Here is a 14,030-nt window from a genome sequence, read left to right as displayed (position 1 = left end):
TGGCTGCAGTGAGCTAAGATGGCACCACTGCACTACAGCCTGGGTGACAGAGCAAGATTCTGTCTCAGAAACAAAATAAAAAGTTATTATTATTTTAGATTTTAAATCCAAAAATGCAAATGTATAAGGTATATTTTAATATAAATCAACCTCAATTTTTACTTTGAATAATACTTCCCCAGTTCAGTTTAGCTGGCTGTTAAGAAATTCAGTCTGGATCAGTGGCTGCAACACTAGAAAGATGGCAGAACAAGAGCAAATAAAAATCTCTTTGGTTCCTGAAAATCTCCTGAAAAAGAGGAAGGCTTATCAACCCTCAAAGCCACCCAGGCAAAACAGGCACTTTGGGCAAATAAGGAGCAGAGGAAAGAAAAACAGCTCAGGTTTGAATGACTGGAATCATTCCTACATGATTCCTGGCAGCAGAAACGTGACAGAGTACTTCTCAGATGACTAGTAGTGAAACCTTACTCCTTGGAATTGACAGATAAACACTTCTTGGCCTTTGTTGTATGCATCAAAAGGATTGATGGTGTGAGTTTACTGGTGCAGAGAACCATTACAAGACTTTGCCTAAAGAAAATTCTTAGTGTTTGTAAAAGTCATCCCCCAGAACCTAAAAATGCTGCATATTATATTTTTCTAATATTTTAACATAAGCCTCAAGGGACTATCAGAAGGAATTTCATTACCTTTTTGACTTTTTATTTTTTCTGTCTTACTTGAAACGTTTCTTACCTCAGAGGTTGTGTGGTATGGGGGTGGGGTTCAACTGCTACTAGAGGTTTCTCATCTTCTTTCTAGAAGCTTACTGAGGCTTTGAGGCTCAATTCTTTGTATTAGGAATCTCTTGACTACTTTCTCTTGAGGCTGTGTTAAGGCTTAATTCTTCATATTAGAAATGTACCCTTCTTTCTCTGTCTGCTCTGGCTGCTTCTACCTTAAGCTGGATGAGGTGACTACGAAACTGCAGAGAGGACTTACTTATCTTGCACAGCAGTAGTGCTTAGCACTATTCACACACTTTCAACCTCCAGAATATCCCAACTACTAAGGAAATACTTTGTCACCCTTGTGATGTTTTTTACTTTGGTCTATGCACAGTGAGTCGCTGTGGTGTTACAAGCTAAACCTCTTCATGTTGCTTAGAGCTCGGATTTATTTATCACAACGGGTAGGTCTCAATCTCCCATCCCTGAGGCCACTGCAATGAGACAGTGGGACACATCTCCCCCTGGATGGGGAGACTGAAGACCCCCTCCCAAAGGAGAATGGGAGTCCCTGTACGGGCCACCAGAATGGTTAGAAATGAGGCTCGGAGTCTTAAGGAAAAATGGGCACTTAGACAAAGGATTTTTTAGCAAAGCAAATTTACTTTTGCGCAGAAGGGTGTCTCCTGTATGACTGGTTGCTACAAGACCACACAGAACAAAGGAGAGTAGAAGTTTTTATTTTTAATTCGACTTTTGCTTTTGTGTCTTTTCTTTATTGGCTGGGGTTGGACTGCACAATTTAAACTGGATTTGATTGGCTAAACATTTAAATTTTTTTAGATAAGGTAGATGCATGATGAGAAAGAGGGGAAAGGAGGAAGGGGTTGTCTGCAGCGAACTAGAGAGCTAGTAGTCTTTTCTTAAGGAAAGGGATGTGAGCTGGTGCTGATAACGTCACTGGTGCTGTGGCATGCTTAGGCATGTAGTAAAGTTAGAAGAAAAGGAGAAGAAATGGTGGGGTACTGAGAATTAAAGAGTGAAAGGTTGAGCAGGCTGTTTGAATAGAAACCTTCCATATCTCACACTGGGGATTTCCAAATCTGAAGTCTGTCGAAACATGGCCAAGCCAAAGTAAAGAATAAGATCATCCCTCTGACAGACAACACAGTGATTGAGGAGTACCTGGGGAAGTTTGGTGTCATTTTGAAGCAGGAGTGGCAGGGAACAAACCTCTTGAACACCAAACTGTGGGAGGAAGTGGCTTTTTATTCGGCCAGGAGCTTCAGGGGTCTACAGCCTTATTCACTGGGCTCCCCAAGCTGCAACTTCTCTCCCCTTTTATAGGCTTACGACGCTAAAGGGGAAACTGAGGCAGAACTATGTCATTGTCCATTTGCTGGACATCCGACCTTACAATCTTTTGGCTTCATTGATTTGCTAATTCATATGCCATGTGAGCGGGGACCAGCAGGGAAGGGGGCTTACAGAGTCAAGACAAAAGCAACAAGCTGTTTGTTGGCAGAGGTGTTTCCAGGAGGGAGCCTGGTCCATGGAGATGTGGGGGCATGAACCAGTGCCAGGCTCCAGCCTGCAGAGATAACATTCATTTGCAGCTCTTTCAAGGTTGACAGATAGCAGAGATGCTGGGAACTAAAGAGGGAGTCATTTTCCCAGCTCTTTGTTATCTTATTTTATTTATTTATTTTTTTCCTTCTTCACCCTCCTTCTCATCTGGAAGGAGGGGAGGGAGGAGGTGAAATAGAAGGAGGTGAGGGGTCTCACCTCTCGATTTGCTTGGTAGACCTCATTCATGAAATTACCTCCCCAGAGAAGCATTTCCAGAAGATCTTATGGTTCTTGTGCCCTTTCCACCTCTCAGCGGCCCATCATGCTACAAAAAATAGAATGGATTTCCTCAAGGAGATGGGCACACCTGGCTATCAGGGTGAATGCATCAATCAGCTCATCTGCCAGCTAAAGTAGATCTAGGTGCAAAACTGCAGTAAATTTTTGTCAATGAAGCGGAAGCATGTGTTTTTGTTTTAGGGGAATTTTTATCAAGTATCTTCAGAGAAGATCATTTCCTGCTGTGTCTTCAAAAACTGGAAAGGAAGGGTCAAAGAAAAAACAGTAGCTGGCCGGACGTGGTGATTCACTCCTGTAATCTCAGTACTTTGGGAGGCTGAGGTGGGCAGATCACCTGAGGTCAGGAGTTCAAGACCAGCCTGGCCAACCTGGTGAAATTCTATCTCTACTAAAAGTAGAAAAATTAGCTGGACGTGGTGGTAGATACCTGTAATCCCAGCTACTTGGGAGGCTGAGGCAGGAGAATCACTTGAACCTGGGAGGCAGAGGTCGTAGTGAGCCGGATCATGCTACTGCACTCCAGCCTGGGCAACAGAGCAAGACTCCATCTCAAAACAAAAAACAAAAAAGAATAAAATAGAACCCTCCATGTAGAATTTGAATAGATTCAGCTACGTTATGGCCTTTTGGACCAAGTGTTGACTTCATGTCAATCTGAACAGGCCCTAGAAGAACCACCTCAGTCTCTTCTAAACCAGTGGGATAGTCCAGAACAGAGATGGCCACGGCTGCAAACTTGCCTGTTTTTGTTTCTCTTCCATTGCTCATAAGCAAAACTGAGGGATCTTTAAAATCTAAAGTGAGAAAGACAGACAATACCAAATGCTAGTAAGGATGTGAGGCAACTCTTATACCATGTAGGATGCTAATGTAACTTGGTATAACCACTTTGGGAAATTGGCATTATCTACAAAAGCTCTACACGTACATTCCTTGTGACTCAGCAATTTCCTTCCTAACTACATAACTCAAAGAAAAGGGTGGGTATGTTTACCAAAAGACACCTGTGAGAATGTTCATAGTAGCAATATTTTAATAGCTAAAAATTAGAAACAACTTAAATATTTTGAACAATGGAATAGATAGATAAATTATGGCATAGTCATACAATGGAATATTAAACAGCAGTAAATGAACTACAATTTTACACAACATGGATGAATCATACAAACATAATGTTGAATATAAGAAGCCAGGCGGGGCACGGTGGCTCATGCCTATAATCCAGCACTTTGGGAGGCCAAGGCAGACAGATCACGAGGTCAGGAGTTTGAGACCAGCCTGACCAACATGGTGAAACCCCATCTCTACTAAAAGTACAAAAAAATTAGCCAGGCATGGTGGCACATGTCTGTAATCCCAACTACTCAGGAGGCTGAGGCAGGAGAATCACTTGGACCGGGGAGGCAGAGGTTGCAGTGAGCCAAGATCGCACCACCACACTCCAGCCTGGGCAACAAAGCGAGATTACATCTTAAGAAAACAAAACAAAACAGAAGCCAGATACAGAGTACATGCTATATCATTCCTGTGATCCTATCTGGGAGGCTGAGGCAAGAAGATTGCTTGAGTATGGGAGTTTGAGACTGTAGCGAGCTGTGATCACATCACTGCATTCCATCCTGGGTGACAGAGCAAGACCTTGTCTTAAAAAACAAACAAAAAACAAGGAAAATGGGCTATGGTGTTAAGATATTAGGATAGAATATATCTTTTGTGGGTGTAGTGACTGGCAGGCGACCTGAGGCAGTTTTAAGGTTCTGATAATCTTTTCTTTCTTAAATCTGGGTGCTGGTAACTAGCTTTTGTTCACCTTATGAACATTTATCAATCTGTACATTATAATTTGTACACTTTGGATGTTGTGTGTCAGCAAAAAGTTCACTTGTCCCACAAACAGATGCTGTGGGGTGTACAGAGAGGTCAAATTATGTTTACTGCCATCAAGAACGTGGACATCTTGGAAGGCATCACTGAGGAAATGAGGCACTGGAGTTAGTTCTCAATAAAGGGTAGGATTCAGATGGGAGAAGAGTTGAGGAGGGCATTACAAAATGAAGGAATTTTAAGCTGGGTGTGGTGGCATGCACCTGTAGACCCAGTTACTCAGGAAGCTAAGGCAAAAGATCCTTTGAGCCCAGGAGTTCAAGTCCAGCCTGGGCAACATAGGAAGTCCCATCTAAAAAAAAAAAAAAAGAAAAGAAAAGGGGGGAAAAAATGAAAGAACTTTGTTAACCAGTTGTCCAGAGGTAAAAGTGTGCAAGGTGAGTTTGGGAGACAGTGAATTGATCAGATTAGTTGGAGTGCAGGGTAAATGCCTGAATAGTTAAGACTGAATAGTCAGCTGGGGTCAAACTGGCTTTAAATGCTAAAGCTCAGAAATGGGTGGCCCTTGGCACAGTGAGAACCAGAGATATGTTTTGTTTTCTCTACAGTGATTATTTTTTTTAATATCTCCCCAATGTTCAGCAACTGGGGGAGGTCATTAAACAATTAGAGGAGTTCAGATTTTTTGCAATACTGTGATTATACATTTTATTGTGGGAAATGAAGAATATTTCTTTATGCTTAACATAGAAAGCTTTTTTTTTTTTTTTTTTTTTTTTTTTTAGACAGAGTCTCACTCTTGTTGTCCAGGCTGACATGCAGTGGCATGATCTTGGCTCACTGCAACCTCCGCTTCCCAGGTTCAACTGGTCTCCTGCCTGAGCCTTCCTAGTAGCTGGAATTATAGGCGCCTGCCACCAGGCCTAGCTAATTTTTTGTATTTCTAGTAGAGACAGTGTTTCACTCTGTCGGCCAGGGTGATCTCGAAATCCTGACCTCAGGTGATCCATCCGCCTCAGCCTCCCAAAGTGCTGGGATTACAGGCATGAGCCACCGCTCCTGGCAGAAAGTTTTCAATGTGTACAGAACTCACTTTATTTTTCTGCTTGGTACTTGTTGGTTTATTTTATTTTATTTTGAGACTGGGTCTCACTTTGCCACCTAGGCTGGAATGCAGTGGCATAATCACAGCTCGCCACAGCCTTGACCTCCCAGGCTCAAGTGATTCTCCCACCTCAGTCTCCAAAGTAGCTGGAGACTACAGTTTCACACCACCATGCCTGGTTATTTTTTTTTTTTTTTTTTTTTTTTAAAGAAATGGGGTCTTGCTATGTTGCCCAGGCTTGTCTCCAACTCCTGGGCTTAAGTGTTCCTCTCACTGTGGCATCCCAAAATGCTGAAATTATAGGCAGTGAGCCACCATGCCTGGCCATAGGCATTTTTATTTGCAATTTGGCAGTTAGGGGGCTTAATATTCATAAATATATATACAGTACCAAACCATTTGAGAATTCTCCTGAGAAGCTTTCCAGAGAATTTGAAATTAAAGAGATTATTTTGTGAAATTATTTTTATTATGGCACACTTCATAGTATCTCAGAGGTTCTCAGGTTAACAGGAAAATATTTTCTTCTTTTTTTTTTTTTTGAGACAGAGTTTTGCTCTTGTCACCCAGGCTGGAGTACAATGGTGCAATCTCAGCTCACTGCAACCTCTGCCTCCTAGGTTCAAGCAATTCTCCTGCCACAGCTTCTCATGTAACTGGGATTACAACTGCCTGCCACCATGCCCCAGCTAAGTTTTGTATTTTCAGTAGAGATGGGTTTCACCATATTGGCCAGGCTGGTCTCAAACTCCTGACCTCGTGATCCGCCTGCCTCAGCCTCCCAAAGTGCTGGGATTACAGACGTGAGCAACTGTGCCTGGCCAGGAAAATATTTTCATCTAGAATTTTAGCAATTTGTTGAAAATGACCAGTACTAATTTTCTTTTTCATTTTAGGTACTCCAGTAATTAAGGAGGATGAGGAAGAAGATAACTAATGCCACCTTTTCCACTTTGTGTTAACTTATTTAAATGTCATAAGAACAATAGATACATTTTATATAATTGTCTATTTTAAAGATTCTGTATGGGACAAAAGTTTCTTAAGATAAAACAGATCACTCATTCTCATCTTTTCCCCCCTTAACTTATTCAGTGTTTCTCCCCAAAACTGGTAATGCCAACCTAATATATCCTATTCCTCTTTTTAGAAACCACAAATTTTCGGTTTTTGTCTTCAGTCTCAGTTACATACTGTATAGCCCCATCTACTAAAACCTTTGTAGACCAGTAATTTTTTTTGTCTTTCTTTTTTGTTTTTTTCTTTTTTTTTCCTGTAGACCAGTCATTTTTAATAACAAACGAACAAATGTTCTGTTTTCAGTTCATTCATTTTTTTAAGTTAGACGTTTTAAAAGATATGCATTTGAAAATTTAGAACATCTTTCCTGAAGGTCTGTCTCCTTACAATTCAGAAGCACAAATATATCATGACTTTAGCTCTGAAGGCAGCATGGTGATAGAAGAGTTTGTCTTAGAAATAAATAAATACTAAAAAAAAGAAAAAAGAAATATAGCAGCCATAAAGCCAAGGCTCCAAAGTTCAATCAGAAAAGATATGGTGAAAAAAGGAAAAATTAATATCTTACAGACCTTCTAGTCTAGATTATACTTGTTTTTCCAAAAAATGTGCACATTGTCAACTGGAATTTAGGTTGTTTTTATATGCATGGCCACTTGAGTCACTGTGTACAGTCAGTCATTTTGTGATCTAAGTCAGTGGTTAAAATGACTGTCATGATCATTTCTTTGACCAATAACGTGGCCATGTTACTCGTGGAGCTGGCCTTAAGCACGCATTTTGGTTTTATAGTTCCTTATATGTTTAAAGCATTAGTTATATTTGAATTCCTAGCCTAAATGCTGGCCATTGATGTATGTCAAAATTTACCCTAGTGATTTGGTCTGGTGACCCTCATTGTTGGGAGAAGTGATTGTCATGGTTATAAGTAAGGATATGATGAAACTTAGTATTTCAAAATATATTTTTTTGAGAAGTTCTAAGTTAAACAGCTCTTAAAATGTATTATATACGTGGTTGTGGAGGGAAGAGAGATGTTTCATTATGAGATCCCAGGCAAATGGCAATAGGTTTGAGGATTGTCTCCTACATAAAGTAGTGTAGGTGGTTTAACCTCAAAATAGCAAAGCAATAGTTAGATGGAGAGATTAGAATTTATCATGTAAAAAAATTTTTCAGGAAAATGTAAGACATTGTAGTCAGTGAGCAGATGAAGTCCATAGGAGGCCATGGCTGAATCACTAATAGATTGCAGAAAAGAAGTCAGGACCCTCTGCCAAATTGTGCCTAAAGTCCCTCAGAGACGGTTGATTCTTGTTCCCCATCTACTTGTGTGATTTTACTTGCATAAAATCACAGTGAAAAAGGAGAGAATCATTTTTAAAAGTGATTGCATAAGTAGTCCTGGGTTTCAGAAGATTTTAACTATCATTTATGTAGGAATTACTTGATTTTTCTAAGTCAAAAGGGACCACTGCTTTGACAATCAACTCTAAATACAAACAAGGGGAAAACTTGGGCTAACACCCTTTCAGCTTTCTTTTCTCTCTTCTTTACAATCTGATAGGAAGAAACCTTACCCTCCTCTAGCTGGTTTATGCACTCAAAGCCTTTGGACATTTCTTTTATGAACCATAGGCAATGAGCCTTCATTCTCCTTGGTGATGTTAAAGGTCCATAAACTGAGAGGGAAGATGGTCTTCTTAAAGTTTGCACTTCATCCAGTAGGCAAGCTTGAAGCCATGTTGTTATGGGTATGTTTTCTAAAAGTAACCCTGGAAGTGAATATAATAGGAAGTAAATGATTTCATATTGAATTTATTTGTAAAATGGCTTAGAGCTTTGGTGTTTTTTTCTGAATTCTGTAATATAGACACTGATTCTCTTTCTCCTTGTTTTTCAGTGACTTTAATTACAAGTAGTTCTCAGAAATGTAAGATACTTTTCTCTGTCCATTTCATGTAAATTCATATTCCGTATCATTCAACAAATATTTGAATGACTTCTATGCATCCCTGTTCATGGAACCCACACCATTAGAAAATGGAAGATGGGATGCATGAAGAAACGTAGGATATTCTCTCAAATCATTCCCTAAATTATCCTTTACTGGTACAAATTTAGCTGATATAAATGCCTTTGGTTTATGCCTCTTGGATCAGATATTTGACCTACTTGGAATAGATTCTCTCTGTGTGCTTCCAGTGTAACCATTAAGCCATTTTAGTGGATCATTTAAATTTTTTCTATTCTTGGTTTTGTTTGTTTGTTTGTTTTTTGAGACGGAGTCTCACTTTGTCTCCCAAGCGGGAGTGCAGTGGTGCTACCTTGGCACCCTGCAACCTCTGACTCCTGGGTCCAAGCGATTCTTCTGCCTCAGCCTTCCGAATAGCTGAGACCACAGGTACGTGCCACCATGCCTGGCTAATTTTTGCATTTTTAGTAGAGATGGGGTTTCACCATGTTGGCCGGGCTTGTCTTGAACTCCTGACCTCAGGTAACCCAAAGTGCTGGGATTACAGACATGAGCCACTGCACCCAGCCAAATTTCTTCTGTTCTTGTAAGTGATGGTAAAACTCTGGAATCAGTCCAGTACTTTAATTTTTCACAGCAAATTTGATTTTAGTCTACCAAGAAGTTAAACTTTTCTGTTCCCTAACTCTGAGCTTAGAGCTGTATTGCCTAGACAGGCCTTAGAAGGTTTTTGTGTTCTCTGTTAAGAATTTGTTCCTTTAAACCAGAGGATCAACCTTGCAACTGTTAACATTTTGGGATTGATAGTTCATTGTTGTTGGGGGCTGTTCTGTGTACTTCAGATGGTCAGCTGCATCCCTGGCCTCTGCCCACTAGATTCTAGTAGACCCCCTTGATTCTAGTAGACCCCCTCCTCAGCCATGACAACAAAGATATCTCCAGACATTGCCATCTGTCCCTTGGGCAGGAGGGTGGGAACAAATTCTCCCTTAGTTGTGCTTTTTATGCCAACATCAGTTGTGTCCAGAGTCCATTTATTTTCACTCTGTAGCCATGTGCCACTTGAATTGTTATATGAGAAAAGGTGATGTATTTAATAATCATGGATGGAAAGAAATGGCTACTGGTATTTTCTTTTTCGTAATGCTCTTTTTTTTTCTTTTTTGAAATGGAGTCTCACTCTGTTGCCCAGGCTGGAATGCAGTGGCGTGACTTCTGCTCACTGCAACCTCTGCCTCTTGGGTTCAAGCAATTCTTCTTCCTCACCCTCCTGAGTAGCTGGGACTACAAGTGCATGCCACCATGCCCAGCTAATTTTTGCATTTTCAGTAGATAAGGGGTTTCACCATATTGGCCAGGCTGGTCTCAAACTCCTGACCTCGTGATCCACCTGCCTCAGCCTCCCAAAGTGCTGGGATTACAGGGGTGAGCCACTGCACTCGGCTGTAATGCTCATTCTCACAATTTTCATGTAATATTAGAAACTCGGGGCTGGAAGATTCAACTTATCTTTTTTGAAGCAGGGTCTCCAACTTTTATTTCTAAGCATTCTTGCTCTTCTTAGGACAGTGATTATTAACCTACCTCTCTGTTTCTATCAACAGAAGCCAGCTTTATGTTATTTTACTTTGTCTCTAAAGTTTAACATTTTGAATATGCTTTAGAAAGTAGGTCATCATTCTTTAAGATTCATTCATTGTCTAATAATATACAGAATTTTGCAGACTGTGGCAGTCATTAAATACAGAAAAATACTGTGTAAAATTGGATAATCTTGTAGGAAAGTTAGCTGATTTCTGGGTGTGATCAGAAGAATGTCTGCTTAAGATAACTGGTCTATAACTTGGTGTGGTTACTGGATCCATTCCACATATGGTGGTATATGGCACCTAAATGTGGCTCCTGGTTGGGCATGGTGGCTCACGCCTGTAATCCCAGCACTTTGGGAGGTCAAGGTAGGCTGATCACTTGAGGTCAGGAGTTTGAGACCAGCCTGGCCAACATGGTGAAACCCTATGTCTACTAAAAATATAAAAAGTTAGCCGGGTATGGTAGTGCATGCCTGTAATCCCAGCTACTCAGGAGGGTAAGGCAGGAGAATTGCCTGAACCCAGGAGGCCGAGGCTTCAGTGAGCCGAGATCATGCAACTGTACTCCAGCCTGGGTGACAGAGCGAGTCTCTGTCCCAAAAAGAAAAAAAAAATGGTTCCTGTGTGGAAACAGAAATTTCAACTTGAATAGGCACTTCTTTTGACACCTTTTACCAGTAGTCTGAAGCAGAATAGGGAAGAATAAGAAATGATTCTTGACTGTTGACTTATTCTGAGAATTGGTGAGGTGTATAGAAAATTGGAATCTTCTACCTGGGTTTTTCTTAGGGCTAAATGGAAAAGCATAGGGCCCAAAGAGGTTGGAGTTAATCATTAACTTAAAAGCCTTAGGAGAAGGTGTTAGTGTCCATCATGAATAGTTTGTCTCTCTCTAACCACAGTCAGACCATCAGTTCACTAAGACCTTACATACTCTGTTGGTAAAGGAAGAAAACTGCTAAATTGCATGTTATTGTCTACCAGAAATTCCTTTCCTTGGCACAGATTTTCTTTGTTTGTGGCTGTTTAATGTGTCTGTAAATAATGAAATATAAAAACAAGATTCAGTGTAGCAGAGTTGGTGCTTCTTCTGATAAGCTAACTTGACCGTATTTCTTTATCTTTGCTCTAGCATGTGTCATATTGTTTTCTTTTTGTAAACCATAAAATGAGTGAAATTCCAAAAATTAAGGGTTTTGTTTTAAAATCACAGAACTTTTAGAAATACCATATCTGTATATCTATTCCTGCATTTTATAAATCTGTAATGGAAGAAAACTGAAAGGAAGAATTAGACTGAGTCTTACCTTTCTCTGACTTAAGATAAATTGGTAAAACTTTTCACTTGATACTTGGAGAAATCATTAACTGGATTCTATTTAATTTCCCATATTGGGCAGTTTAGAGGAGAACCAGCCAAACAAATTATGATCTAGCAAATTTAACATGGGGGAGGGGGAGAGTAAACTATTTTTCAGTAGATTTGCACTTTAAAATTATCAACTGGACGTTGGTGGAAAGGACTTCCATAGGGCAGATGGGTAAATATCTAGCCTGCACTAGGATGTTAGAGAATCCAACCTCACCCTTGCTCGTTCTAAACCCACATGAGTAGTTACTGTCTTTCAACAGTCAGGATTTCTCTTTTTCCCTACTTGGGTTGTCTTCCATGTCTGTTGCATCCAAGATCATCCCTCTGGGGGACCGTGTCAACTAGTTCTCCTACTCAGAATAGAAGCTTTGCAAATTATCTTTCCCACCTCTAGATTTTAAAGTAATGTAGAGTTGTCTAACATTATATGGGTGGGAGGTTCTTTGCCTCTGTGATCAGTAGGGTACCTACCTCTGAGGTGCTACTGCATAGAGGGATCACTCCCATCAAAAGACTGGTGAGTTGGAAGCTAAGAGCATGTGCACATAGCCAGCTTCTTCCCCCAGGCTGGCAGTTATGATTATGAGCATCATTCCAGAATCTTTGACTTCTAGAACCAACTCCATTCTGAAGTATATTTTAACATCTATGAATACTTTGGTAATAATCTTTTATACACAAGAGTTTTGTAGCATGACTTTATGACTAAACTTATTGTGTGTTACATTATTTAGAGATGTTGAGTTTCTGAATGTTATTTTGTGAGATTTGTTTTAAAATAGTAATAAATTGTGTTATTTTATAAAAAAAAGTACATTTTTGGTTGTATGATTATGAATTTCAGCTAATATAGAGCAATTATGTAAACTTCTAGTGACACTTATTCCAAAGAAATTCAGCCTTTGGATAACATGTTTCATCCATGAGTTTGGGGTGTGTGTGTGTGTGTGTGTGTGTGTGTGTGTGAGAGAGAGAGAAAGAGAGAGAGAGAGGGGCATTCATGTCTTTTTTTTTTTTTTTCCTTTTTTTATTTTTTGAGATGGAGTCTTGCTCTGTTCCCCAGGCTGTAGTGCAGTGGTGCAATCTCAGCTCACTGCAACCTCCATGTCCTGGGTTCAAGCGATTCTCCTGCCTCAGCCTACCAAGTAGCTGGGACTACAGGCGCGCAACCACCATGCCCTGCTAATTTTTGTACTTTTAGTAGAGATGGGGTTTTACCATGCTGGCCAGCCTGGTCTCAAACTCCTGACCTTGTGATCCACCCACTTCAGCCTCCCAGTGTAGCAGGAATGGTGGGGAACAAACCTCTCGAACACTGAACTGAAGAAGGAAGTGGCTTTTTATTCGGCCAGGAGCTTTGGGGGGCTAGAGCCTCATTTACCGAGCTCCCCAAGCTACAGCTTCTCTCCCCTTTTATAGGCTAACGGCGCTAAAGGGGAAACTGAGGCAGAACTATGTCATTGTCCATTTGCTGGACATCCGACCTTACAATCTTTTGGCTTCATTGATTTGCTAATTCATATGCCATGTGAGCGGGGACCAGCAGGGAAGGGGGCTTACAGAGTCAAGACAAAAGCAACAAGCTGTTTGTTGGCAGAGGTGTTTCCAGGAGGGAGCCTGGTCCATGGAGATGTGGGGGCATGAACCAGTGCCAGGCTCCAGCCTGCAGAGATAACATTCATTTGCAGCTCTTTCAAGGTTAACAGATAGCAGAGACGCTGGGAACTAAAGAGGGAGTCATTTTCCCAGCTCTTTGGTATCTTATTTCATTTTTTTCCCCCTTCTTCACCCTCCTTCCCACCTGGAATGGGGGGAAGAGGTGAAATTGAAGGAGGTGAGGGGGTCTCCCCTTTCACCAAAGTGTTAGAGGTGTTAGCCACTGGACCCGGCCAGAGGCGTTCATTTCTTTAGCTAAATTTTTTTTCAGTAGGTTTTTTTCTCCCAGGCTTGTAACTCTTCCTCAGTTCTTCGGGCACTATATCAAATTATTAGGCTCCGAGAAAGAGTGCTTCCAGAGACAGCAACTTATTACTGCATTTGACCAACTTAACTAGTCCTCACTTGATTTCCAGAAGATACACAAGGTAAAGGTTGGCTGATAGGCCCTGAATTGAGACACAGGAATCACTGAGCAGTATCACTACATTACACATTTTGCCAGCACATTTTCTGTGCTATCAGCTAAAATGGTCACAAAATAGGGCTGTAGTGTAGTTTCTACTTCTTATTCCAGTTGTTTATGAGGATACATTTCTTGGCTGCTGTCCTCCATTAAAAAGCAGACAAATTGCCAGAAGTGGTGGCTTATGCCTGTAATCCCAGTGCTTTGGGAGGCCAAGACAGCAGTTTGAGACCAGCCTAGGCAACCTCGTGAGACCTCATCTCTACCAAAAAAAAAAAAAAAAAAATTAGTTGGGCATGGCAATGCCACCTGTGGCCCTAGCTACTGGGGAGGCTGAGGCAGGATTGCTTGAGGCCAGAAGTTTCAGGTTACAGTGAGCTGTGATCATGTCACTGCAAGACCCTGTCCCTAAAAAAAGGAAAAAAAAAAAAAATTTCAATT

General features: G+C 40.8%; 1 protein-coding gene across 2 annotated transcripts in view; it reads left to right on the top strand.

The window, feature by feature from the left end:
• The window catches only part of DNAL1 (dynein axonemal light chain 1), a 40,862-nt gene extending 33,840 nt beyond the window's left edge, over positions 1 to 7,022 (top strand). For both annotated transcript variants that reach the window (XM_032287919.1, XM_032287920.1), the window contains exon 8: positions 6,408 to 7,022. In XM_032287919.1, the coding sequence (XP_032143810.1) occupies positions 6,408 to 6,448 (41 nt within the window). In that variant the 3' untranslated portion in view covers positions 6,449 to 7,022. The remainder of the gene's footprint in view (positions 1 to 6,407) is intronic.
• The last annotated feature ends 7,008 nt before the right edge of the window (positions 7,023 to 14,030 follow it).

The sequence above is a fragment of the Sapajus apella genome, unplaced genomic scaffold (assembly GCF_009761245.1).
Source record: "Sapajus apella isolate SASKATOON/1434 unplaced genomic scaffold, GSC_monkey_1.0 scaffold20, whole genome shotgun sequence".
NCBI classification, from domain to species: domain Eukaryota; kingdom Metazoa; phylum Chordata; class Mammalia; order Primates; family Cebidae; genus Sapajus; species Sapajus apella.
The sequence above is the reverse complement of the archived record's forward strand: the minus strand, read 5'-3'. Positions and strand labels throughout refer to the sequence as shown.